This window comes from Daphnia pulex, chromosome 8 (assembly GCF_021134715.1).
Source record: "Daphnia pulex isolate KAP4 chromosome 8, ASM2113471v1".
NCBI classification, from domain to species: domain Eukaryota; kingdom Metazoa; phylum Arthropoda; class Branchiopoda; order Diplostraca; family Daphniidae; genus Daphnia; species Daphnia pulex.
Genome location: NC_060024.1, coordinates 7,329,434 through 7,354,239, shown reverse-complemented (window position 1 = coordinate 7,354,239; position 24,806 = coordinate 7,329,434). Strand labels below are relative to the sequence as shown.

The following is a 24,806-nucleotide window of genomic DNA, read 5'->3' as shown; positions in this document are numbered from 1 at the left end:
ACCGAGAAACATATACAACCGGGTTCTAAATTAGCAAGCGAATTGATCAGCGATGATGGATTGTGTTGAAATGTTTTTAGAGTTGGAGCTTGCTTATAGTTCCTTGTCTAGCAATTGGGTGCGTCGGTTTGACGGACGAAATCCGGTTTCAATGAATGACCGAGAATTTCGCAACTGTTTTTTGGGGCTTATACCAACCATAGGTTTACACCGATGCCCTCGAGCTTAGGCGGAGTTCTTCAGAGGCCAATGTGATTAACTGATTATGATGTATACTAACACGTTTGATTAAAAGGAAATTGACAAATCCGTTTGACCTACTATTGTGAGATGAATTCAGGTCTAAAGATTCTCATAATATTCCCTACAATTTCATATAAATTTATCTGCTTTCCTTTTTAACAAACAAAAAAAAATTATTGTAGGGATTCTGTGCAGGTACAGGTTTTGTATTATAGGAAAAATCGAATGAACGTTGCTCGGTTTACCAGTAGATGGCATATTACAATAGCATTTGTTTGAATTAAAAATGCATTTGCATTCATTTGAACAGCGCGCGTCCTTTGATAAATATCCGCCCCAAATTGCAATCGCTTAATATTTTTACCGGGATCATCAGTAAAATGTTTTAAATTTTCCTTCCAAATAACGTAAAGACAGTATAAAAAAGTGAGTAAACAGTCTGTCTTTTCGGCATCCTTTACAGGATAAAAAAAAATTGTGAGAAATGTAAGAAGAAATTATTTTAATTTGAATACAACAAAGCGCAACAATCTGTGCGTCAACGCAGCGAAATTTGAATTTGATGATTGCTTTAAAGGTCCTAATCCTATTTCCGACTGGGCTTGCGTCTTCCGGTTGACGCCAATGAAAACATCCTAGACGTATTAAGGATTAACCTTGTCATTTGTTTAATTGAAACTAGACGTCACCCTTATTAACCAAAATAAAGAAAAGTGTAGTGATGGTATCGAATGGACTATCATTCTTTAGTTTTTCAAACTAATCCTACTGTGTCACTACGGGCACCGAAATCGCCGGCAAGCAAGGAATGGAAGGGAATGGAAGGAATGTGGAAGTGGAAGGATCATTTAAAAAATGGCCCACTAGAGGCATGACAAGTTGACATGACAACACAAGTTTTGATATAAATTACCTTCTGGCGATTAAAGTGTCAAATAGTGATAGACTGATCAGTCTAAAATTCTTTGGACTAGGCCATAACTCATTTGTCCTCAACACACCGTTGGTATTGCTCTACTCCAGTCAGCTCCAGTGTCAAAAAAGTTTTGTCTAAATAATGGGTAAATGATCTTATTTTGATTCATTCAAATTGTTTTTGAACTAAACGCATCTAAAAACGGCTTTAGAAAGCAAAGATGAAGAAATTGTTCGCATTGTGAATTGTATCAACAGCTGCTGGCCTGAATATCCTTTTACGTATGCAGACATTCGAAAACCGACGGGAGAAAAATTTAGGGATGTCTTAAGCAAGTTTCTACAAGGATTCCTTGGTTGCAATTATCAATATCCTGCTGTTAGTTATAACAATTTTTATTTTAGGTCTCTGATTTTTTCTTATCTTTATTTTCACTCTTTTATTTTCAGATAAATATGCACAAATTCTCCTCAAACCCAGAAATGTTTGTCCATTTGGAAGGCAACCTTTCTTTGTTTCGGACTGTCAACAGGATCTTAAAGGAACTGGGATACCATAATTTCAAATATGGAGATATGATTAAACCAAGTTTGTTTACATTTGTTAAATTTTGACTTATTTGGTGTGATGCTCAATCACAAAAAACTTTCTGTATAGCTTCCAACACTGTCAAGGATGTTTTTGTGTGTTTTGTCAACTTTCTTGCCTATTTTGAAGCTGAAGAGGCAACAAAAGAAGAAGCTGAAGCAGAAATTCAGAAGTTGAAACAGCAAACCGTCCAATACGAAAAGCGTTTACTGGAGGATGAAAAATATCTCAGCAAATGCCAACAGGTTTTCAAGCAAGAACCATAATTAAGTCATTATTTTAATCTTTTTTTTTCTTTCTTTTAAGAATGATGAAGAAAAAAAAATCCAGGTCACGGAATTGCGTCAAGTTCTGGTTAGCCGAAAAGAAAAATTTATGAAGATTGAGGCTCATGTTAAAAAAATGGAAGGCGACGTAGACAATTTAACTAAAAGAATTAACAACATTAACACAAGTCTTGAAAAAGCTGTCGTCACTTTGAAACAGGTAAAAACAATTATTACTGTAACAACTTACGACAAAATCAGCTAGTGTTAATGGATGTCAACAATACAGGTAGACCAGGAAAAAGAAAAAGCCACCGAAGCGGTTGTCGAAGATCCAGAAGCATTGGAAGCAGAACTTTTAGCAAGTCAAGATGAAAAGGAAGCAATGGAGACTGACTTCTCATCCATCAAAAACCGATTGCCAGCTCTCGAGCAACAAATTCAGGATCGCACTTTACAGTTTCAGGAACACAAAGAGACTCACCAACGTTTGGCGCAAGTCAAAGCAAGGGAATCTAAATTAAAGTAATTCAAATTGTTAAATGCAAATTTCCAGTCCCGAACTTAAAATTGCATTTCTTATAAGACTTGAGTGGCACACTACCGAGGCTGATTACCGAAGAGTAGACGACGAGAAGCAACTCCTAGAAAACAACTTCCAAACGGACCTGAATTTAATCGAGAGCAAGAAACGGATGTTAGTAGAATGCGAACAAAAAGTCGAACATTTGAGAGAACAACTGGAAAAAACACGCTCCGATGTGAAACAGTAATTTTTCCAAATTTTATTCGACAGGCTATTTTTATTTATTAACTTATTCGTACAATTTATTTCAACAGGTGCTTGAGTGAGGATGATTGTCGGAAAGCCCAGATGGAGGCGCGCATAATAGCTACGGAGAACGAGATTTCCCGGCTGAGGCAAGATTTGAAACTAAGTCAAAAAGTACTTGACGAAGGAGCGGCAGTGCTTGAAGCCATTTATATAAAGCACCAACGAGATGTATTTATTACTTTCGATATTTACATAAATTTGTGGTAATTATGCATCTGTACATTTTTTAGAAGGAGCAAATGATATTGAAGCACGATCAGTTATTTGAAAAATTTGAAACGTCAATGAAAAAATATTTTCCTCAGTGAGCGTATTATTCTCACATTCTTAATTCTTATGAAGAAGCGTAATTGTGTCAAATTAAATTATTATCAGAAGTCTATACAGTTTTCAGTTACGATAGTTAACTATAGAAATACAAACTGCATATATTTTTAAAAAAGCCAATTAATAATTTTATATTGCCCAAACTGAGTCATTCTTGTTCATTAAAAAATTTCTTGTAGATTAAATGGTTAAAATGTTTTATACCTGGTGATGAAAATCAGGGAAAACAATTCGTATATTTCTCCTTTTGCCCTTCTATTTCCCGTAACTACCGTTAAGTTCACCTTGCCTGCAAGACCTCGAGAGACTGTCAGTAATTACGCCTATGCTTAGACTAGACCTTTCGTTCTCCTGTTTTTTTGTTTTTTGTTTTTTTTTGCCAAGTCCAAACTCTAGACACTCATGGGAAGGCTTTACATACCCCGAGAATGCCTAAAAGCGCTCAAAATATTTTTAAAAAAACTGCCCACATAGCAGGTATAGTCATAACACCAAAATTAGTAAGATTTTCCGTGGATAGGTTCAGTTCTTATGCACTGTAACAAGAAACTAGATGAACTATGCTGCTTGTAGGACAACCAAATATGGAATGTCTATATGTTGCTTCATAAACTGGTTTTTCTCTTTTTTTATTACAGTTATTCTTCTGTCTGTACCCGTCTGTACCATTTGATCCACATATGCATAAGATGCGAGAAACACCTTCTTTCCTTCACTTCGTTTATTTCTTCCGCCATGAGAACTCCTCTTTCTTTAAGCTCTAAGCCACTTACCAAAGTGCTGTTGTTTAATTTTTTTATCCCGGTTATTTTTAATGTACAACACATTTATTGTCTGGAATTATCCACATCAAGTGTGGAAAAAGGTATTCCCCATCAACCCGACTGGTTGATTCAAACCAGTTCTCCAAATGCTCTTCCTTCCAAAATCAGTGAGACATGCCCTTGGACATGCCTGGATCACACAGAGCAATACCTGAAAGCACTCCGTAACCGGCAATCATGGGCAGTAAAAAGTAAGTTTTGAATTTATTAAACTTATATAATTTTAAAAAAATCGGATGGTACAACATCTTCTTGGGACGGATACTATTCTGATACAGTGTACCAGTCTTCTGGGAGATTAGCGGAACATCTAATTCACACTGGTAGCGGATACGTCCATCATGATTTGGGTTTCTTTGATGAATGTGTCTCCATCTATCCGTCTGACGTCCCATTCCAAGGACAATATTGCACAGTGTTTTTTGATCTCACTCCAGTTTCAAGACGACAAAATTACGGAAAACAAAACCCCGCGATTGACCAATCAATCAAGAGTGATAAAGAAGGAGAACCTAAAAATCACATTTCGAATTTTTTAATGCCAAGTATTGGATTTTGCCTTCCGTCAACGTGTAGCGCGCGTGAGTTGCGCTACGCAGTCGCTCAACGTATTGGTTATCGACTGATCGAAAACGTAAATTTTTCTTTGGTCGCCATTACAAACGAAAATTATTGTTATACCAATAACAAACTCAGCGCTCATAGCATAAAATTCGATAACATGGCAATTGGCGCATTGTAAGTAGCAAATAATAATTTTTTTTACTAATATTTTTAGGCAAACACACTTAAATATATTCGTATAAATATTATATGTAAGGTTCACAAATTTGAGCAAGATACATAAATACGAAGTTGGATAATTAATTATAGCCATAAGCTCAACAGATTTCGTTCAACCCTATTTTATTAGCCTAATAGTGCCCAAATCGCAAATATCAATGCAATTTTTTTTTCTTTTTTTCTCAGGACTGGTTTTGGCCTTTTGGGCATTATTGTCTTGATAGCAACTATTCACGAAAAATGGAATTACTCGGACGAATCGGTCCATTCCCAAAAGATATTTCCCGTCCAGTTGCTACATTGTTTCTCCGCTCATACGAACTGCCGCACATTATTCTCAACTCAAGATGATGTCAAAGACAGCTTAGCATGTTTACATGGCATCCGAGTGTTAACTACTTGCTGGATTGTTCTAATACATGCTGCCGGAGAATTCATTCAACGAATGAGCTATACTAGGAATATGGATCTCAAGGTAACAAATATATTTTCGGATTTTTTAAAATTTGATTTAAGTCTCTCTGAACACTGTGTGGATTAAATGAAGAATGAATATCAATATTTAGAACGCAACACGATGGGAATTTCAAATAATCACAAATGGCTTGTTTGCAGTGGATACCTTTATTTTAATAAGCGGCATGTTAGTTGCATTTACACAAATGCGCCAGCTAGATCACACTTATGGTCTATTTAACATTAAACGCTTTTATCTTCGCCGATTCGCCAGGTAAAAAATGCACAACATTTAAAAAATATATTAACTGTTTTGAGATTTATTCAGTTTAAAGGCTCACCCCAGTATACGTATCTGTGCTTGTATTTATAGCAACGCTGTGGCCTTATGTTGGAACTGGGCCCGACTGGAATTACGTTCAACAGATGAGCCAAACCGTCCGACAAAATTTGTGGGCTAATTTGCTATACATCAACAATTACGTGACCGTAGCTGATCAAAGATCAAGTTTGAGCAACCCATCAACAGGGATGATTGAATCGTGGTATCTTGCCTGCGACATGCAAATGTTCTGGGTCAGTCCTGTGTTCGTATACCCGATTTGGCGTTGGAAGAAAACAGGATTAATATGGACCAGTGTTAGTTTGTTGATTTTCCTAGTGATGAGCACTGTACCTTTCGTTGTGCACGATATACCACCCACAGTCTTATTCAGTAGACCGTAAGTTATTTACGGAGAAACGTTCAAAGTCTACAGCCCAGCCATGTCTGTATTTGACAAGTAACTTTGATTGGTTGGCTAACGTTTAGATCAGCCATGTTGAAACTTAACGAATACTGCCGAAAGCATTATCACCATACTATTGCCCGAATTCCTCCATATATTATAGGAATTCTTCTTGGATGGTATCTGCATAAAATAAAAGATACAAAAATCAACCTAAATAAAGTAGGTCGTTTATAATAACAATTTTTAAAAATGACTGTGTATCTGATTGTTGAATTATTCAACTGTTTTAGTATCTTGCAGTAGCAGGTTGGATCACAGCCATTTTACTAGGATTTACTGTCATTTATGGAATGTTTCCTTACTTGGATGAGGCCAAGACTCCAGTAATAAGTCCTGTCATACATGTTTTATATGGAGCGTTTCATCGTTCGGCCTGGTCGTTGACCGTCGGTTGGGTAATATTTGCCTGCACTCAAGGATACGGAGGTAATTAAGAGTTTTGGAAAAATATATAATCTTTAGGTACAAATTACAATTCTCCGCTCAATAGGTTGCATCGAGATGTTTTTGTCTTCAAAAGTGTTCTTACCTTTGAGCCGGCTAAGCTATGCTGTCTATTTGGTTCACTTCACTTTCATTAAATCATACGTATCTCACATGCGACAGCCCATTTACTTAACAGAATATTACTTCTTTACGGTGTACCTGGGAATTTTGCTCATCGTATTCACGATTGCGTCTGTCGTCTCCGTCGTGGTAGAACAGCCGTTTCTCAATGCGGACAAACTGCTCTTCCCAAGCAACTCAAAGAACCCATCTGAAAGTAAGTCAATTACTTAGACTTATTATTGTATTGTGAAGCTAAGAGCGTGTCGAATCCAGGTCGGATCTATAAAACAGGGCGCGTTTTTTCACGTTTATTATTATTTTGACTAAATATTTGTATAAATGCATTAACATCCTTTCTTAATTTAGCAAAGAAGAAAATGTAGCCGAATAAATTCCAACAGAGCAGAAGTTGAGAGAATTGCGTGTCTACAGATGGATACGTCGTAATCTACAAATTTTCTTGAAACGAATAAAATATAATATATACCGTACATGGAAATATAGAATAAACAGAATTATTGGTTCGTTCGTAAACATAAAATATAAAATACATGACGACATGATCGAGGAATACAAAACCCAAGCACCTTAGCAATCTGTAAATTAAAAATCAGAGTTAAAATGATTCCTCAAATAAACTTCCCGATAAAAAACAGTAATTTTTTGTGAAAAGTTAGTACATACAGTAATAAAAAATTCCCGAGAGAGACACGGTGAGGCGTATCGTAGCGCGGGTTAAAATAAGCCCCGGCAGGGAATGAGCCAATAATTTTGGTGGGTAGTGTAGTAATACCACCGTTATTGGAAACAACCAGAGTGGTGAATGCAGACGAATCGTTAACACCCGTGCTACTGTTTTTATTTAGCTAATCTATAAATATTTCTTACGCGAAATAACCGAAATATTTTTTTCTGAACTAAATTATGTCCAAATATTCGGAAAAAATCGATAGAATAAAGATTAAGATATAAAAAAGATAAAATTGTTGCTAGATTGGATCCAATTCCACCTCTCGATGGTCCGATGAATTGTCCATGGAACAAGTTAGTGAATCACTTCCGTCTTACTCCTATGTGTTATCCATTCGGCCATTGAGGTTCAAACGAAGTCCATTAAAAAAAAGTAAACTTTCCTTCCAAATTCGAATTCTGATCGAATGAAATTTATAAACATGTTACAATTGTTGTTCCTCTTATAAGATTAAACACAAAAATAAAATGACCAAATTTAGTAGAAAAACGCGTGTTGATTTATTTGCTTTACAGTACGTGCTAATGATTTTATTTAGCTAATAATCTATAAATATTTCTCACGCAAAATAACCGAAAATTTTTTTCTAAACTAAATTATGTCCAAATATTCGGAAAAAAGCGATAGAATAAAGATTAAGATATAAAAAAGATAAAATTGTTGCTAGATTGGATCCAATTCTACCTCTCGATGGTCCGATGAATTGTCCATGGAACAAGTTAGTGAATGACTTCTGTCTTACTCCTATGTGTTATCCATTCGGCCATTGAGGTTCAAACTCCATAAAAAAAAGTAAACTTTCCTTCTGAATTCCGATCGAATGAAATTTATAAACATGTTACAATTGTTGTTCCTCTTATAAGATTAAATACAAAAATAAAATGACCAAATTTAGTAGAAAAACGCGTGTTGATTTATTTGCTTTACAGTAAGTGCTACTGTTTTTATTTAGCTAATCTATAAATATTTCTGACGCAAAATAACCGAAATATTTTTTTAAAAACTAAATTATGTCCAAATATTCGGAAAAAATTGATAAGATAGAGATTAAGATATAAAGAAGATACATTATTGCTATGCAAAGGTTCCGAAAAAATTCATCAAAAATGGATGCAGGCTTACTGTTTGCTGCATCATAAACATTTTCCGTTTTTGAAATTGAATCTGGCGCCAAATTCGGGTTGCGGATGCAGACGATGTTTATTTCTTTCATTCATGTTTCGTGCATTCTTCATTTCCCTGCGTGAAATCGTTAAATCCGAAGTGAACTGGAAAATTTTCTAAAATGTGGATTATACAAAGAAAGAGTGATGGTATACATTTTAAAATTCGGTTTTATTTGTACAGCAGGTACTAAAGTTTCTTCATCTAGGGAAAACGATTTGGCTCTTGAATAAAGAGTACACCATAGGTAGGAAGAACTGTACCATCGAACTGTCTGATGATCTTTCTGTGAGTCGCCAACATTTGAAGCTATCCGTCGACTATTCACCACTGATTCAAGTATATAAGCATAGTTGTAACTGACATTTAGCATCCAAGTATATTTTGTTCACACGTAATAGAACTCGGGACCACCAATCTTACAAATTATGGATTTAGGATCAACTTATGGAATATTTGTTAACCTTTCTGCTACTAATACCGACAAGATTGAATCAAAAGTATGGGTTTCCTTGGATATTGATTTTACTTTCCAGTTTGGAGTCAAGAATGATTGGACAGTCAAATGGAGAAATGTCTCTGTTGTTTGTTCAGCTCTTGGATCTGTTGAAAGAAAACAGCTCCATAGAGAATTGTCCATGCTAGGAGCCAAACTACTTTCTGATTGGCAGGATGACATCACTCATTTGGTAACAGATAAGATCATGCTTACACAAAAGGTATAAATAATTTTCATGGACATGCACACAATATTTTAAATCCTCATTAATAACAGGTATTGGATAGTTTACTTGCCGTCAAACCAATTGTGACAGTGGAATATTTTGAAAAATGGGTGAAAATCCTTGAGCAGGATCCTTCTAGTTCTATGCCTGATGCCTCACAGTTCACCCCTGTAATTGGACCAGCTCTTGAACAGTTTGACAAAAAATGCTTTCTTCCCAAAGAGGAAAGAAAGTCACTTTTTCTCGGAAAAACCTTTATATTTGCCACTCCTAACGAACTGAAATCCTCCATGGCAATCGCCGCTACGAAAGCTGGTGGAATTATTTCAAACAACACCGAGAATTTTGATCCTAATTGTTCCTTGTTGGTGGAGTGTAGTAGTCCTTCTCCGGATTACAGTCGCCTACTTACAAAAGTATCCTCTCGTGGAGAACGCTCCATCCCCCAGAACGAAATTGGTCTTGCCATTCTTTCAAGTTCTGTTGAGGTGTATTGTAATCCTCGTGCGCGCAATTTGAACCAAAATAGCCAAAGTCATAGTAATAAGCATGCTGCCCTTGCTTCTGTTGAATGCAGTCTCCGCGATCAAGAGACACAGATGGGTAACGTACCACAACTTGTTGGTCGCAAGAAGGAGTGTGAAGAACCCCCGTCCAAAAGAAATAGAATCGAGAAACAGATCTCGGAAATTTCTCAAGTTCTTCAGCCACCTAGCAAAAAAATTCACCTCGATGAAATGGTCGCCGTTGTGAGTATTATAAATTTTTTCACTTTCTTGCTCAAAATTGAAATTTTTTTATAATTTTCGTTTTTTTTTTTAGACTTCTGAAATACAGCATTGTGACGACGAGGAAAATGAAAATGCATTGAAGAGGAAACAAGCGAGAACTAGAACACCAGCATTCCCGGAATCTTTATCCTCCGGGAGTACCAATCTTGATACCAGAACTCATGGTAATGAAAAGATGGATAAATCTCGCCAAACGGTATTCCATTCGGAGTTTGCAGGTGCTCATCCCTCAACTAGCAAAGTCAATCCAATAGATTCATCAAGCTACAATAAGAAGGCTAAAACTCGTCACGTTGAAAAATCGAATTCTGGACATGCAAATATTCAGCACCATCAAGCAAAATCAGATAGATCCCTTCTAACTAGTTCGGAGTTCCTTAGTCAAACGACATCTACTTGTCAACTCGTTTCTGTCGGTATTAAAAGAGGAAAATCTTTAAATCGTACTGAGGGCGACCTTAACAGAAGCCAATGGTATGGTGGTAACAGTCCGGGAAAATTGAACGCATCTAGATTGATTGTAAAATCAAATTTAGTTCGTCCTGAGTTGGTCGATAAAGGAATGATATCACAAAAACTACCAAGTCAACTGAAGGTAACAGTTTATGAATTCAAATTCCGACTCTTCTTAATGATTTAATTTATGTAGGAGAATCAGGTTATAAAAAGGATTAAATCTATGAAAATCGCTTGCCTTAAGGAAGGAAAATGGACCACGAAAAATTAAACGCAGCAGCATGCATTGATATTGAATTGTTGCTTGTGAATTTATGCTAACTAATTGAAAAATTAAGTAAAATAAAGATGTAACATTCCCAAGTGTAGTGTATTGATTTTAACACTAACGGAAATATTTAAGCTTTCTTTGCTTTATTCGCTTTTTTCTCTGCTTTCTGGGCTTTGTTGTAAGCCTTAGATTTCTCTCGCAGCTTCAAGATACGGGCGTGGGCCTTCTTGGCACCGGTAGTGTTCCTGTTGCGGATGGCGAAGAAAGCAGTGCGGATCATCTTGTTCCGAGCTTGCTTAGCTCTAGCCACCTTGAATCTTTCCAGATCACTCAGGCTAGCCCTCTACAAAACAAAATACCAGCATTAGTTCAGTGATGTTATATCATACACACAAAAGAATTCCAAATGGATCCCTTCACTTAATCATTTTGAAGAAGAAAAACTCATTACCTTCTCACGCTTCTCAATCCTTCTTGCCCATGATGTAGCGAGCCACTTGTCGGTGATTTTGTCTGCTTCCCATGCAAGCCTCAATGCTCGCTCTGTGCAGCCTCGCGTCACTTTAGTGACAAGACCTGTCAAATGCAACTCGGTGAAACGGCGAGCTTGACGAGGTACACCAGTGCAAGGGCCATCCAACAAAGCCTACATAATAATGAAAGATACATTAGAATACATTTTAGGAACGAGGCAATGTCTCGAAGAAAAAAAATGCTCAGAACATAAACATCATCAAGAAATGATCAGACGGCAATTCCTATCATGTAATTATGAGGTTCATCATTTAAATTTTTACTCAATTTTAAATAAAGGGAAACTTCACCCTGTTCTGATCGATGATGTCGATGATGGCAGCAATCTTGCCGGCATCAGGGCCCTTAGCGATGTAGACCACGCGGCCCGTCTCAACAAACTTGGTGAAAGGCTGAAACCAAAAATAATTAGACACGTTCAATTCGAGAAAAAACCATAATAAAACTATTTGATAATATTTTCCTCTGCAACTTCTTTAAAAGAACTAAGTCCACAAGTAATATTACACAACTAATGCTACTTTTCTTCTCTAGTGCAAAACGACCACGAATTCCTAGTGGAATTAGCGATTAAAAAGATTGATTTGATTTACACTAACGACACTTCTCCTTTAAAAGATATAATAATGCAAATTTGAGGTATAAATTCACAAAAAAAATGAAATTTTACGAAACTTTCTACGAAAATAATTTTAAGAGGAGCTCACCATCTTGCTTGCCAAACTAACGAACGACGTGCCGGAAAAAGATGGTGGCCTTGTTGAGGTTGGCTACATTAGAATCTCATTCCCTAAACACACGAAAAAGATATTCCATAAACACATTATTTTAAATTCTGAAGTAATATTCAAATTTTATCATTTACAAACCTTTCATGAACTTCAGCCAATTTCAACTAAAATTCTTAAGATTTTAATAAACTTTAATTAATAAAGAAACGCTAAAAAAGAGCCGAAATTTGTCGGACGGAGCCGGACGGAGAGAGAAAAGGAGAACACCATTTAAATGTCGAAGGTGAATAAAAAAGCAAATTAAAAAAGTGTTTGGATGTAAATCTTGCTAACATAATTTACAAGTGTTTAAAAATAGTGAATTAAAATACTAACCTACCCATTTCGTATCGAAATTAAAGAATAACAATCTATTACGCGGCCGCACTGCTGCGAAAGTTTGTTTATTAACCATTTGGCAAACACTTTTTTATTGCCCAAGATGTCATTTATGTGTACACAAAAGTAATAATGTATGTAAACTGCTGGTCAAAATAAGAAAAACAAAATGTGGAGTTGTCACAAGTGTGGAAAACCCGTGTTCTTTGGTAAATTTGCATGTTTATTTGTTTTAATATACAAGACTTGGAAGAAATTAATACATTTCCTTATTTTAGCTGAAAGAAAACAATCTATGGGATATGATTGGCACCCAGATTGTTTAAAATGTGAAGAGTGTGGAAAAATTTTAAAACCAGGACAACATGCTGAGGTCTTAATAGTATAATTTTCAAATAAATATTTATGATTTTTACCTCTTTCTTGTTTACACATTTAGCATAAAGGTGTTTCATACTGCCATGTCCCTTGGTAAGTTCAGTTGATATTAAGAAAAATAGTTGGGCTGTGTTACATTTATCTTAATTTCAGCTACGGTGCTTTGTTTGGACCCCAGCTATTTGGCCATGGTACTCGTGTTGAATCACACAAAAGCTTTGGAAAAATAGAGAATAAAAGTTATGGAGGAATTACAAGGTATAAAAAAAATAGGCAATTTATTGTCACACTTTTTAAAATGCTATACAAATTATTGTGTCCTCACCAATAGAACTCATCTTGAAACAACAATTAAATCATACAATCATTACCATGATGTACATGGAGGAAGTGGGGGAATTAAGAGTAGAGAAGTCAACGGAAGATTGGTGCTAGAAGGTGTCTTAAGACTATATTGGGGAGTACAATCTGCCATTCAGTTAAAAGAAGATGATGATCAGCGTCTTCCTTCAAATGGCGCAGAGGAGAAAATAACCCAAAGAAAAGTCTCAAGCAGCTTGGGATATCAGGTACTAAGAAAATATTTACTATAATGCAGTTCAATCTTAAGAATAGTTATTTATGTTTGTTTGTTTTTCTTTGTAGAATGCAAACATGTCTTCATTTGACGAGTCTGATAGTGACGACGACTCTTTATCTGAAAATTCGTCAGTCATTTCTGCGTTTAGTCCAGCTGTAAACGGTTCGGGGTATGAAAAGAAAGTGAGCTTAAATTCCGAATCCAATGATGTATCAAAATTCAATACGGTACCTTCTAAACTGGATCCCAAGCAACTTGGTCGAGATGAATTAGACGAGCTTATACAAGTCGAGAGAGAGTGGAAAGATCACGAAAAACCTTATTCAACTTTGCCCAACAAAATTTCTTTATCTCCCAGTGAAGTAATGCGTACTATTTTGTCAAAGACATAAACATAAAGAAATAATGTATGTTCTCAATAGGTATGCCCGACGGTGATCGAAGAATCAAGTTCAAAAGCCTCTGTAATCGAAGATGCAACTTCGCCAACAAAATCTACAGCACTCCGACGACGTCCAGGCAGGCGCTTCGATAAAACCAAATTAAGGCGCCGTTGTTCTATAAATGGGCATTATTACAACAGAGAAACCAGTGTTTTTACTCCACCTTATGGTAATTGGCAATAATGCTCAGGAATAAATTTTTCCTTACTAATACGAGGACCACTTAACACTTTTAGGCAGTACGATGAGTGTATGGACTACGTCTCTTGTAAATACTCAGGAAGTGATCAACATGCTTCTCGACAAATACCGCGTTGAATGCCCTGCTAGTAATTTTTCTCTTTTCGTCGTTAAAGACAACGGAGGTACCAATTAAAATATGAAGCGTTTTGTGGATGACACTTCTAATAGTTGTACCATTGATCATTAGAGCGAAGAAGAGTAAAGGAAGATGAGTACCCACTGCTGTTGCGTGTGATGCAGGGGCCGGATGAAAGCGTAGCCAAACTTTTTCTGGTGGAAAGTGAAGGTGAAGGCAGTCACGAAGGTATGAAATATAAAACCTGTCCTGTTTTTAGATCTCATTAACACACTGCGCATTAATTAATGTATCTTAATTTTTGCAAACAGTCAGCGCTGCCGTTGCGCAATTTCTACGTCTTAGTGATTTTGAATTACAATCAATTCTAAGGCTTTACTGTGAGGAAGAAGAGCGTGAAGTGCAATCGATTAAAAATAAGTATTGAAAAGCTCCATAAGTTGCATTTCAAATAAATGTAAATAATTTGTTTTACCTCCAATTACATCAACAGGCACCGGGAACTGAAGCGGCGCATTAAAAAACGGATGCAGGAATTGAAAGTAAAATTATGAAATCTTCTACAGAGTGTACGGACCCATCGTTTTACTATGATCAAATTACCAATCGATTTTTTAATCTGTTAACAACAACAAAAATTCGTCGGACAATTGAAAAGGATTTTTTGTTGCCCTCTGAAAGAATCTCGTTTCTTGATCTGACATATTAGAGGTGGTGACCTACGATCTTGTTGATCAGCTTGGAGTGACCCATATTCTTTGTTTCATTGGCATTCCGTCGAAAGATTTTTTTCCAACAGACTTTTTTTTTTCTATAAAATGTTTACATTTTCCTCATTTATGATCTGTGCCATTCAACGTTCATTTTTGGTGTACCTCATGCTCTCAAATTTGACTTGCCCGAGAAACAATACAGTTGTTTTAACACAGACATTACCTCCTTTGGGGGGTGATATAGGACGATGTTGGCTATTAAAAAAAGAAAAGAAAAAGAAGCCTGGATCAATAGTTGAGTCATATTTAGACTTGTCTGTCACATCGAGTTGCAGTGCGACTGTGCAAAGGAGGTTGAATCAATATGAGAGGGAAGGGGCGAGTGGTATGAGGGGGTTGGGGAGGGTTGGAATCGATCCCGGGAATCCTTGGAAGCGCACACTAGAGACTGGTGGCGGCGACTGGCACGAAACGTTCCTCCTGAATCAATGCGTTGCCTGGCTATCCAGACGAAGGTTCTTCTGTCGGTGCCTTACTCATTTAACTGGATTCTCATCACACTACTTTCGAACCCAAATCATTTATCTAGTTGGTTCTGAATATTTGTGCGCGAATTTTGGTTTCGCTGTCACCCTTCGATTCGGCATCTGTTATTTTATCATCGTCTGAAAACCTGCGGTTTGGAATTTACCATGGCTACTTACCATCCCATCATTATCGGTTTAACGGCCCTATTCTTCTTCGCAACCCTGCATTCAGGTTAGTATGTCTGGCTTCTACCTAACGCATTCGCTTCATTTGCTCTCAGACCATTAAGAAATATCTAGAAACACTTTTGGGAACATGAAAAAAGTCCAACTATTCCGAGCTAGCAAATTTCTAAATTAAGATATTCCAGAATTCTGTGCAAAATTAGAACTATTCCTAGTATGCAACCAGGCATCATATAGCATTCGCTTGTGACTGCTGTTTAATGTTAAGACTATAGGAAAGGATCGATCGATGAGGATTTGTCTTCGCAGCTCGAACGATTTCTAGTTATATGTCTCCTTCTTATCCTAACTATTTTTTTTTCCGGGAATTCGACTAACAATTGACGTTGACTCCATTTCCTAAATCTCTCCGTTTCTTTTTGTTGGTAACTTGTCGTATAACTTCCTTTGAAAACAACTCAACAACTCTAGCTATACAGATATCATTTACATATTCCGGTGTTATAGTGATTCGATCTGTATTTCCAATTCTAATAACTCTATTGGGCGACTCAAGTCTATCTAGCGCCATTTTCTGGGAACTGGGATCGATTCTTAGCGACAATGCCTCTTAGGAAACGCGGTTGGTTTTATCAGTACCGTATCTAACAACTGCGGGAACGTTACCATGGTGCCGTCACTTGCTTACTGCTTTGTAGAGCTTGTTTAATGCCAATCCGGTGCCGTGTGCCGTGCAAGTCTGCCCTTGAGCTAAAATCGATTTAGTATCTTCTATACTACTATGTCAAGAAAAGAAAAAAGCAATTCAAAATTGAATTAACCTCTCCAATATTTGTCACCATTCAATTTAGCCAACTGTCTTCACTGCTGGGACTGCAACTCAGCGTACGATCCACGATGCGGAGACCCATTCGATAACCATTCCATCGCCATGGTCGACTGTAGCCAGATGTCTTATCCGCATTTAAGTGTAAAGGAAGCCACCCTATGCAGAAAAACTACGCAATCAGGTTGGAATTTATTTATTTCTAACTATTGATGAAAAAGTAAGACAGACGGAAATAAGGGGTGGTCCCATTTGTTTGCATTTCTGAATTAAAATAACTGACAGAAAGAGATTAAGAAACTAGACAACAATTTTTCACAAGACCACTCTCGTACGGATTATAAAATCGCTGACTAACGTTTCCACAATTGTGCGGGGCATGTTATTTCCATCGATTTCATTTTGAATTGATTTCTTGATTCATTGATATTCATTGATATATGCAGTCAACGGAAACGTGCGTGTGGTCCGCAGTTGTGGTTGGCTCAACTCAAGCAACGAAGACGACGGTAAAAGCTGTTTCAAACGGTCCGGTTCACAAGACGTCTTCCTCACCCATTGTACGTGCTCCGGCGACGGCTGCAACGGGTCTCCATCTCTGATGCCCACCGCCCTACTTACCATTCCCGTCCTCTTAACTGTCGTTTTCTATCCGTTCTCAGTTCTGTTCAGCGGTTTCTGTTGATATTGTTGAATCTCGTTTATTTGGCAAGTTCGTAGTTACAATAAGATTTAAAAAAGAAAAAAAATCATACATATATTTCCATATCTCGGACTACCGGAGAGATTAACCTGGTCGAGAGAAGCCACTGGCCAAGAAACCGGAGCTTGCCAATACGGTGAGTACGCTGGCCTCTTGGTGAGTGGCTTCTTCGTCCGTGCCGAGCTGTGATTGGCTCAGCCTGATTAGATTAGTTTAGCTTAGGTTAGAGATAATTGTTAAAAATTCCACTATTCATTTCAGCTCTATGTTTATTGGTATTGTTAATTTACTTGTTTCATCTGATCCGAAATCCAACATCTTGCACATTTGCAACCATTTCTAACCTAACTAAACTAACAGCTCCCTAAAAACAAAAATTATGTAAATCTCGTAGTTCCCATGTAGGAATATCAAACATCATTATTTCACTACGGTGTAAGGTGTATCTTATTAGTTCTACGGAAAACTTAATAGCAGTCCTACGGAATACGCTTAGCGATATTCAAGCAGTTTATAGGCATTCACCTAATTCGGTTTGTCTCGCGATCGATGCTCCGATGGAAATTCTTCAGTGGATGTTTTCTAGGGTCAGACAAAAGCAATTAAAAGTAAATCAATAATTAATTCGGGTTAGGTAAGAAATGCAATCTAAAAGAACGAAATGTTTAAATGATTAGCGTATCTTAAAAGCTTAAATGCACACCCATTAATCTAAATTGCTTGAATGTTGACCTTTCTGAGAAAGATCTTACAATTTCCTTCCATCAAACTGTGTTTTTTTTCTTCTTAATTACCCCCACCGCACCTGGTTTGTCCATTCCAAAACCGGTAGTCCGGAAATATCCCCTGAATCATTTGACGGCATGTAGGGAAACATCCCGACTCTCATCCACTGACACTGCCAGATCGTCAAACGATAATTGACAGGTTTTCAAAAAATCAATTTTACTTGAATGTTTCGAATGATTAAAAAATATGTGTGCCGGAACAACACTATGTAAAAGGCGTTTTTCGCTAAACTGTCCGTGCACCGTGAGCCGATAAATGCATCATGAAAATGTTGCGTTGGTGTAGCGCACTAGAACGTAATACCAGCCACACCATCCACTCGAATAAAGCTCCCAATGAATAGATTCATGCCCCCAATTCCCGATGCAACCAACCCGATCGATGCAAAAGAATTATCAGCCGATAGCAAAACTTTTGACTTTTAAACTTCGAACTTTGAATACACTATAGGGCCTCCAATCTTTGAATTCGTTGGCAATAACGATTTGGAATGGCCGTTTTGATGTAGAGACCCGCGAATACATGTTCACCGGTTGCCTGGTACGAAAATAAAAACCTTCATTCATTATTTAGTCCTACACGAATACAGTTTCTTTAAAATGACATTTCGTCGAGTTGATGAGCTTGTCACCGGTTTATTGCTGGTTAAAAACCTCTGTGCGGGAAACTCCAGTCACACCAGCTTGCAGAATTAAAAAGATTAACTATTTATAGTGCCCTCATGACTTTCTTCATCTAAGTAGCCATCGCAACATTCAAGCTGATTGTCAACTTCCATTCCACGAAAGACTGTTTTCTTTAACCAATTTATTATTTATACCGAATTTTCTTCCCAATCCACTGGTTGATTCATCAACGTTCATCGTGTTTGATTGAGAAATACACCGCCGAGATATACTTCCAATAAGCCCGCCCTCATTTTGATTTCATCCCTTATTTAACTGGTATTTATTTCAAAACAAGTGCTGGCCACACTGTGACCACACCTTTGTATGCTTAGACCATGTTGTTATCTTAACTTACACAAGTTGTAAGGGTGTGAGAGATGAGGCTAAAGCGTAGGCAAGGATAGAGCACTGGTTATCCGTTATCACAGGTTACCTATCAGATGTCAAATAGATAGCAGATAACTTTGACCAGTAACCACGCACTGTTTCGAAAGCTTGGCAAAGCTTCTTTTCAGATTGTTAAAACTCTTTGCGTGCAACGCTTCGTACCACTCAGCCGTCCATCGTACAGGTTGAAATCAAATTTCAATTCATCTTTAAGTGTCGTTGGCTATTTTAACAAAATGGCGAGATCATCGTCAGACAGCAGTGATGACGAAAGAAAAACGGTCCGGATAGGACCTGCTCCACCAATCCCGAAGAAAACTTACGCCACCAAGAGTTCAACGATGCAAAAGAGGAAGAAGCAGTGTTGCCTTCTGATCAGGAAAAAATGGTTCATCGCAGCGATGAGCGCATTTATTCTGCTGCTCATTTTGGCCATTGTTCTGGGCGTGACTTTGGGTGGAAAGAATAAGTCGGTTGTTTACAGCAATCCAGTCAATATGACGTGGTGGCAAAATTCCACAATCTACCGTTGCTACGTGACGTCCTACGTCGATTCTGATGGAGACGGAATAGGAGATTTCAAAGGTTCTTTTCGTTACGAAAAACTGAATTCATTACTCATTGTGAAATGTTTATCTATACATTGGAATCTGATTGCAATATCTAGGAATCCAGGAACGCTTAAGCTATCTAAAAGAACTTGGAGTTGACGTTTTATGGTTGTCACCTATCCAGAATACGGTAAATACTACTACGAGTCCTTTTTCAGTGATTTAATATTTGATGTAGTAACTCATTATAATTTCAAATGCCCGCCTTCTTTAAAAATGCAGAACACAGTGTCTGGCACCGACGTAATCGACGCGAAACAAGTTAAAATTGAATATGGCTTGCAACAAGATTTTCGGAATCTCGTCGCTGCCGCCAAAGAAATGGGTACCTATCAAATTCTCAATTAAATAGAGCATTATTACAGCAATCCAGTTTTTGAAATCAAAATCAAATATCCATTTGTTTAAGAAATTTCCCGTAAAATTCTAAACCACCAAAAAAATAAAAATATTATAGTATTTATATTTTCAAAATACGTGACTCTTTTTGCAGACCACGATCATTATCTAAAAAAAAAAAAAGAAAACATTTATAAATTTAGCTACAAATAACAAAATAATTCAACTTAAAAATTTCCACCATGTAGGAATCAAGGTGATTATGGATATCATTTTGAATCATAGCGGGAGCGCCCATAAGGTAAACAAGAAATATATAGGAATATATTAATTTCGAACTGCGTTCCACGTACCGTTTGACACGTTTCTTTTTTTTTTTTTTTTTTTTCAACCAGTGGTTCAAGCAGTCGCAGTTGTCAACAAACCCTTACAAAGACTATTATATTTGGAGCAAGGGTAAATTAGGAGGGTTAAATGACACTAAACCTCTACCTCCCAACAACTGGGTAATAACAAAAAGGAGCCAAAAAACTTGAATAGAATATCTGTCAAATGAGATTTAAATAACGAATCTTTATTAAATAATTTTAGATTTCACTGTACAACGGCTCCGCCTGGCAGTGGAGTGAGAGCAGACAGGAGTATTACCTTCGTCAGTTTTGGAAAAACGAGCCCGACCTTAATTACCGAAATCCGCAGATTATCCAAGAAATGAAGGTAACAAACCACACCCAATGTGTTAACAAACAGATTCACATTTTTATCATATCAAATGTTGAAATTTGGTTTTAAAGACGGCGGTTAATTTCTGGTTGGAATTGGGGGTGGATGGGTTCTATCTCCGCGACGTCTCATTTTTGTACGAAGATGCCCAGTTAACCGACGAGAGTCAGTTGAGTAGCTCGCAGGAATACGTTTTCCATAGCCACAATAACACCCGTGACCTCACTGAAAGTTACCAAGCTGTGAACGACATCTTTTTTGGCGCTATTCAGCCACGGATGAATGCTGACAGGTAACTTTTGAAAACCGCTACACGTCAAAATATAACGGTGCGCTACAACCTCTTTCGTTTGCCTTGTTCTCAGAGTATTGCTTATGGAAACTAACGATCGAGTCATGAGTGATGAAAAGTGGTTCCAAACATATCAAATGATGACGACCAACGCGCTCTACAAATTGAACTCAACATTCGACGGTTTGCAACTGAAAGCTGTTGTTGAACATTCACTCGAGGCCTTCAACAAAACACACGTAAGCGGTTCATGTTCTTGAAAAACATTTAAATATTAGAATCGACATTGAAAAAATGTTTCAACTTTAGGTGTGGCCAATCTGGTCGCTAGGTGACGAGACAAAAAGTCGCATCTCGTCCAAATTCAATCAATTGGCTGTCGGATTACAAGTAACTCAAATATTCCTGCCGGGTTCATCGTCCATCTATTATGGTGAAGAGATCATGTTGAGCAATAACCCGTCAATCACATACGATCAAACAGTTGATAGTGCTGCCAAGGAAGCTGGCCAATCGAATTATAATAAAATATCGCGGGATCCCTTCCGCACTCCCATGAAGTGGAACTCTTCCCGAAACGCAGGTAATTACCTCTTGGCTGTACATTTTTACCGTTGTTTATTGCATGGTTGTCTGAGAAAGGTTTCACTGTCGCGACAAATCCTTGGCTTCCGGTGAACAACAACGACCCGACTGTCGATTTACTAAAATCCAGAACCAATTCCGTTTGGTTCACAATCAAGGACATGATTAGCCTGAAAAAGAGTTCGTTAGCATTGACGAATGGAACTATTGAATTCCCGATGGTCGACGCGGACATATTTTCTTTTACCAGGTATTTTCTCGAATTTTGGAATTTTGGCAATTTGTACATTAGTTCAACACCCTATTAATTGTAGAGTTCACGCAACAAACAATACCGGATTCCTTATTGTATGGAATGTCGGTAACCAGCGCAAAACCTTGTCTTTTAATGATGTCCAATACATCTCTAATGACATGACAGTGATTCGCAAAGTCAAACCGGAGGGAAGTCGAACGTGAGTTTTTTCATGTTAAAAGTTTATTTTTATCTTAAAAAAATTAGCGCAGAAATTTTATTTATTTATCTATTTAAAAAAAAAAAATTGTCCTTGATTACCACTACAGGGAGTCTGCGCCAGTTAAAAAGTCAGACGTATCAGTGGATTCTAAAGAGCTCATCGTCTTTTCATTCTGGAAGCAATGATGTGGTGGACTTGAGGGTAATATGTTGCTATCAGAAGGAGACGAGAAATCTATAAGCTAAAAGAGAGACGCCAGCTTATTACAAAGAAAAACTTGTCGGTATGAAAAAAAAAATGTTTAGTTTTTAAGAGATCATTTAAAACGTGACACCATGATTTATACACCCCATTTCAGATAACAAATCAGACATTTTACAATACAAATCATAAAAAATTTTTTCAGGTTTTCTTTGCTTTTGAATTGCATGGACAAGTGTTTCCAAGATTTAATTATCAATTTTATTTTAATGCCTTCCCGTTTTCATCATGGTTTACGTGACCTCAAACATATTGACAAGGGATAAATCATGGGCGATTAAAAACTAGTCCATAGATGACTTAAGGATTTTAATGCTTTGGGAATAAAAATCTGGCACCAGAGAGAAATATCGGGAATCGGATCATAGCCTATTAGATCACATGGCTTATACATCTGAACTTTAGAAGCATTCTAATTGTTTTGTGAAACCTCCGATCGAAGGTTCATGTTTCTTGGAAAAATTTCAAAAGAGCTGCTGGGGGTGTATATGTTGACGGAAGATTTAAAGGTCAGTTAGTTGTCTTCAAGACTTAGAGAAGGACGGATTGACACTCGTGAAATGCGGACTCATGGAGGCGTATATAGAGTCCAGCAAGATCATTTTACGAAAAAAGCTATTCTAAAACGGTTATACCTTGTAAGTTTAAGATTTTTTATTGCTTACTAGCTTAAATAAGAAAGTATGAGGCATGAGCATGATACATATTTGTACTACGGCCATTTCCTATTTATTCTTTTACTATTTGTCGCGAAAATTATGAACCATCTAAATCTTTTGGGTTGAAAAATATTTAGATAACCAGACATTTGCTGAAGGTCCCGTTGTTATCTTTGTTAATAACAGCATGTTGCTTCATGATAACCGAGGAAATGCGATCCTGGAGGCGCCAAAAAAAGATGCCAAGATCAGTTACTTGGTTCCAAATGTCCAGAAAAATGATTGAAATTTCTTTTAAAAAAATCTTCCAATGTCAAAAAGTGTGGAAGTTTCTACAGAAACTGTTCGACCCATCACTGACACTGCCAAAATCAAAATAACGTATTCCTTTGATTCCTCAAATGTAAAAAAAAAAAAATACAGTTTTTTAAATACAACAATTGTTTGTCTGATTTTTAATATCTTGGTTTCCCTATTTTTTTGGTATAGACATATAATTTTTACTACTTTTACGGTTATCAAACGTATATTACTCGAGCTGTAGTAAATGACGAATATTTTTATAGCATTTTTGGTGAATTTTTTAGATATAATATATATTTTTTTTTAACTTGTATATCTTTCCGATTTGATGAAATATGACGTACGAACTTGCGTTAGCAGTTTTTGGGCTTCCCAGTATCGATTGGTCAGATTATTATCAATCGAATTTCACTGTAGCTCCACTAGTTCGTTTCCGGATTAAGTTGGAGCGCCTGACAAAATAATTTGTAAATTATGAAGTTGCCTATTGACCTTCGGCGAAGAGCCTACAGTAATTGTACTTGTGTAGAACACAACAGAGAAAAAAAGAAATTGCGTGGGGACTGGGGACTGAATCATTCCAAATTCCCGGAATAATGAAAGCCGGCCTATATTTTATACCGGAAGTGCTAGATTATGTCGGGCCTGGTGTCTCAAGCAGCGAAACCTATCGTGACGGACATAATCTTGATTTTGAAGGAAAAGGCAAAAAGGGCTAGCAATACTGGGCTTTAGACGGCCATGGGTGACTTGTTACAAACGCCCACTCGCGCTCTACTGATTTATCCTTGGCTTTTTGACACACACAATGTACTATTTGCCTATTTGGTCGCATGTGAGCGCCCAGTGAAAAAGTAAGACAAACCTTGAAATATTCACATATGGAATTCACAAGGTGGTAACCATCAATAAATCAAAAATAAACACAATGCCAAATTCTGATTCCAACATAGTTAGACCGAAATAATGTTCAAATGAAATGAAATGAAAGATATTCAAGACGTTATCCAAGCAAAGCCAAAAAAAAAGGAAAGTTTTTTTGGCATGCAGAAAAATGTTATCTATAGTATAGATAGCACCCGCACGCCAAGCATTATTTCAGCCGTCCATGACAAAACTTTTATACTGATCTCTTTATACTATACCATACCCCCTTTCGAGAAGCAAAAAATGTGACAAAATTGTAAGTGATAATTCCTGCTTTTTCGTGCGTTTGTTTCTACATGTTTACCGTATTTTACGATCAAGGCCTTCCGATGCATGAAAAATTTATGAAAAGGGTGCCGTAAACAAAATAAAAATACAAAATAAAAAAAAGAGACGAATATCTTTAGTTCCGTTGTCCCGATGACTTTTTTTTTATTTTGAATTTTATTTTGTGCCATTTCAAAAGAATAAGAAGCCTATTTCCTTTTTAAATAGTGTTAGATTTGGTGATTATCTGTGCCGAACGGTACGTTCTGTTTTTCAGTTACATTGGTTTCCATTCCATCTTGAAACAATATGCAGATATTGAATACAAAGGAGAGTCTATTGCATCCTGTGTCTTCCTTTTTCTTATTATTGTGTTTGAAATTTTAAAAGGGAACCAAGAGGAGGAACAACACTAAAAGAACGAACGCGACGAAATGGGACTTTAAGGACGATGTCAAATTGAGTCGTATATTTCAGGGCTAT

General features: G+C 37.0%; 7 protein-coding genes across 8 annotated transcripts; 6 read left to right on the top strand and 1 right to left on the bottom strand.

Moving 5' to 3' along the window:
* The first annotated feature begins 1,113 nt into the window (after positions 1 to 1,113).
* On the top strand, positions 1,114 to 3,295 carry LOC124199553 (tropomyosin-like). The gene is made up of 9 exons (XM_046595383.1): positions 1,114 to 1,304; positions 1,371 to 1,537; positions 1,609 to 1,747; positions 1,817 to 1,992; positions 2,054 to 2,233; positions 2,303 to 2,538; positions 2,600 to 2,782; positions 2,854 to 3,016; positions 3,079 to 3,295. Exons 1-9 carry the CDS (start codon positions 1,301 to 1,303, stop codon positions 3,154 to 3,156), a joined length of 1,326 nt encoding a protein of 441 aa, XP_046451339.1. The 5' UTR covers positions 1,114 to 1,300; the 3' UTR covers positions 3,157 to 3,295.
* A 578-nt stretch (positions 3,296 to 3,873) lies between these two features.
* On the top strand, positions 3,874 to 7,237 carry LOC124199552 (nose resistant to fluoxetine protein 6-like). The gene is made up of 9 exons (XM_046595382.1): positions 3,874 to 4,190; positions 4,278 to 4,737; positions 4,969 to 5,257; positions 5,349 to 5,512; positions 5,574 to 5,960; positions 6,050 to 6,188; positions 6,260 to 6,455; positions 6,520 to 6,792; positions 6,945 to 7,237. Exons 1-9 carry the CDS (start codon positions 3,911 to 3,913, stop codon positions 6,959 to 6,961), a joined length of 2,205 nt encoding a protein of 734 aa, XP_046451338.1. The 5' UTR covers positions 3,874 to 3,910; the 3' UTR covers positions 6,962 to 7,237.
* Positions 7,238 to 8,511: 1,274 nt separating this feature from the next.
* On the top strand, positions 8,512 to 10,828 carry LOC124201151 (nibrin-like). 2 transcript variants are annotated; one of them, XM_046597622.1, is made up of 7 exons: positions 8,512 to 8,642; positions 8,702 to 8,832; positions 8,895 to 9,212; positions 9,269 to 9,967; positions 10,041 to 10,173; positions 10,228 to 10,604; positions 10,659 to 10,828. In XM_046597622.1, the coding sequence occupies exons 1-7, from the start codon at positions 8,615 to 8,617 to the stop codon at positions 10,734 to 10,736; spliced, it is 1,764 nt and encodes a 587-aa protein (XP_046453578.1). In that variant the 5' UTR covers positions 8,512 to 8,614; the 3' UTR covers positions 10,737 to 10,828. The 2 variants fall into 2 exon arrangements, with proteins under 2 accessions (XP_046453578.1, XP_046453577.1); XM_046597621.1 differs by having other exon boundaries at positions 10,041 to 10,604.
* On the bottom strand, positions 10,817 to 12,066 carry LOC124201154 (60S ribosomal protein L14-like). The gene is made up of 4 exons (XM_046597624.1): positions 11,978 to 12,066; positions 11,561 to 11,662; positions 11,188 to 11,382; positions 10,817 to 11,079 (listed from the first exon to the last, which is right to left on the bottom strand). The coding sequence occupies exons 1-4, from the start codon at positions 11,978 to 11,980 to the stop codon at positions 10,864 to 10,866; spliced, it is 516 nt and encodes a 171-aa protein (XP_046453580.1). The 5' UTR covers positions 11,981 to 12,066; the 3' UTR covers positions 10,817 to 10,863.
* Positions 12,067 to 12,442: 376 nt separating this feature from the next.
* On the top strand, positions 12,443 to 15,029 carry LOC124201152 (ras association domain-containing protein 6-like). The gene is made up of 11 exons (XM_046597623.1): positions 12,443 to 12,588; positions 12,658 to 12,752; positions 12,819 to 12,850; positions 12,911 to 13,015; positions 13,089 to 13,326; positions 13,403 to 13,699; positions 13,760 to 13,949; positions 14,017 to 14,145; positions 14,211 to 14,327; positions 14,411 to 14,519; positions 14,593 to 15,029. Exons 1-11 carry the CDS (start codon positions 12,549 to 12,551, stop codon positions 14,651 to 14,653), a joined length of 1,413 nt encoding a protein of 470 aa, XP_046453579.1. The 5' UTR covers positions 12,443 to 12,548; the 3' UTR covers positions 14,654 to 15,029.
* A 218-nt stretch (positions 15,030 to 15,247) lies between these two features.
* On the top strand, positions 15,248 to 18,747 carry LOC124201155. Its single transcript, XM_046597625.1, has 3 exons — positions 15,248 to 15,571; positions 16,377 to 16,535; positions 16,798 to 18,747. Exons 1-3 carry the CDS (start codon positions 15,505 to 15,507, stop codon positions 17,034 to 17,036), a joined length of 465 nt encoding a protein of 154 aa, XP_046453581.1. The 5' UTR covers positions 15,248 to 15,504; the 3' UTR covers positions 17,037 to 18,747.
* Positions 18,748 to 18,982: 235 nt separating this feature from the next.
* LOC124199530 (maltase 1-like) lies at positions 18,983 to 23,055 on the top strand. Its single transcript, XM_046595363.1, has 13 exons — positions 18,983 to 19,483; positions 19,566 to 19,639; positions 19,732 to 19,834; positions 20,097 to 20,149; positions 20,244 to 20,354; positions 20,440 to 20,565; positions 20,643 to 20,863; positions 20,937 to 21,102; positions 21,173 to 21,446; positions 21,506 to 21,698; positions 21,763 to 21,903; positions 22,013 to 22,805; positions 22,964 to 23,055. The coding sequence occupies exons 1-12, from the start codon at positions 19,135 to 19,137 to the stop codon at positions 22,089 to 22,091; spliced, it is 1,890 nt and encodes a 629-aa protein (XP_046451319.1). The 5' UTR covers positions 18,983 to 19,134; the 3' UTR covers positions 22,092 to 22,805; positions 22,964 to 23,055.
* Positions 23,056 to 24,806: the final 1,751 nt, after the last annotated feature.

Bases quoted from the DNA above. Each gene is read 5' to 3' on its own strand.
- LOC124199553 (XM_046595383.1), top strand. The intron at 2,539-2,599 runs GTAATTCAAATT...ATTTCTTATAAG, and splicing joins GCAAGGGAATCTAAATTAAA to ACTTGAGTGGCACACTACCG. The intron at 3,017-3,078 runs GTATTTATTACT...TACATTTTTTAG, and splicing joins ATATAAAGCACCAACGAGAT to AAGGAGCAAATGATATTGAA.
- LOC124199552 (XM_046595382.1), top strand. From the start codon at position 3,911: ATGAGAACTCCTCTTTCTTTAAGCTCTAAGCCACTTACCAAAGTGCTG. The intron at 4,738-4,968 runs GTAAGTAGCAAA...TTTTTTTCTCAG, and splicing joins AACATGGCAATTGGCGCATT to GACTGGTTTTGGCCTTTTGG. The intron at 5,513-5,573 runs GTAAAAAATGCA...TTCAGTTTAAAG, and splicing joins TATCTTCGCCGATTCGCCAG to GCTCACCCCAGTATACGTAT.
- LOC124201151 (XM_046597621.1), top strand. From the start codon at position 8,615: ATGTGGATTATACAAAGAAAGAGTGATG. The intron at 9,968-10,040 runs GTGAGTATTATA...TTTTTTTTTTAG, and splicing joins TCGATGAAATGGTCGCCGTT to ACTTCTGAAATACAGCATTG. The intron at 10,605-10,658 runs GTAACAGTTTAT...TAATTTATGTAG, and splicing joins AACTACCAAGTCAACTGAAG to GAGAATCAGGTTATAAAAAG.
- LOC124201154 (XM_046597624.1), bottom strand. The intron at 11,383-11,560 runs GTGAAGTTTCCC...ATTATTATGTAG, and splicing joins ACATCATCGATCAGAACAGG to GCTTTGTTGGATGGCCCTTG. The intron at 11,080-11,187 runs GTAATGAGTTTT...TTTGTTTTGTAG, and splicing joins GGATTGAGAAGCGTGAGAAG to AGGGCTAGCCTGAGTGATCT.
- LOC124201152 (XM_046597623.1), top strand. From the start codon at position 12,549: ATGTGGAGTTGTCACAAGTGTGGAAAACCCGTGTTCTTTG. The intron at 13,950-14,016 runs GTAATTGGCAAT...TAACACTTTTAG, and splicing joins TGTTTTTACTCCACCTTATG to GCAGTACGATGAGTGTATGG. The intron at 14,520-14,592 runs GTATTGAAAAGC...TTACATCAACAG, and splicing joins GTGCAATCGATTAAAAATAA to GCACCGGGAACTGAAGCGGC.
- LOC124201155 (XM_046597625.1), top strand. From the start codon at position 15,505: ATGGCTACTTACCATCCCATCATTATCGGTTTAACGGCCCTATTCTTC. The intron at 15,572-16,376 runs GTTAGTATGTCT...CATTCAATTTAG, and splicing joins CTTCGCAACCCTGCATTCAG to CCAACTGTCTTCACTGCTGG. The intron at 16,536-16,797 runs GTTGGAATTTAT...TGATATATGCAG, and splicing joins CAGAAAAACTACGCAATCAG to TCAACGGAAACGTGCGTGTG.
- LOC124199530 (XM_046595363.1), top strand. From the start codon at position 19,135: ATGGCGAGATCATCGTCAGACAGCAGTGATGACGAAAGAAAAACGGTC. The intron at 20,864-20,936 runs GTAACTTTTGAA...CCTTGTTCTCAG, and splicing joins CCACGGATGAATGCTGACAG to AGTATTGCTTATGGAAACTA. The intron at 21,904-22,012 runs GTGAGTTTTTTC...TTACCACTACAG, and splicing joins AAACCGGAGGGAAGTCGAAC to GGAGTCTGCGCCAGTTAAAA.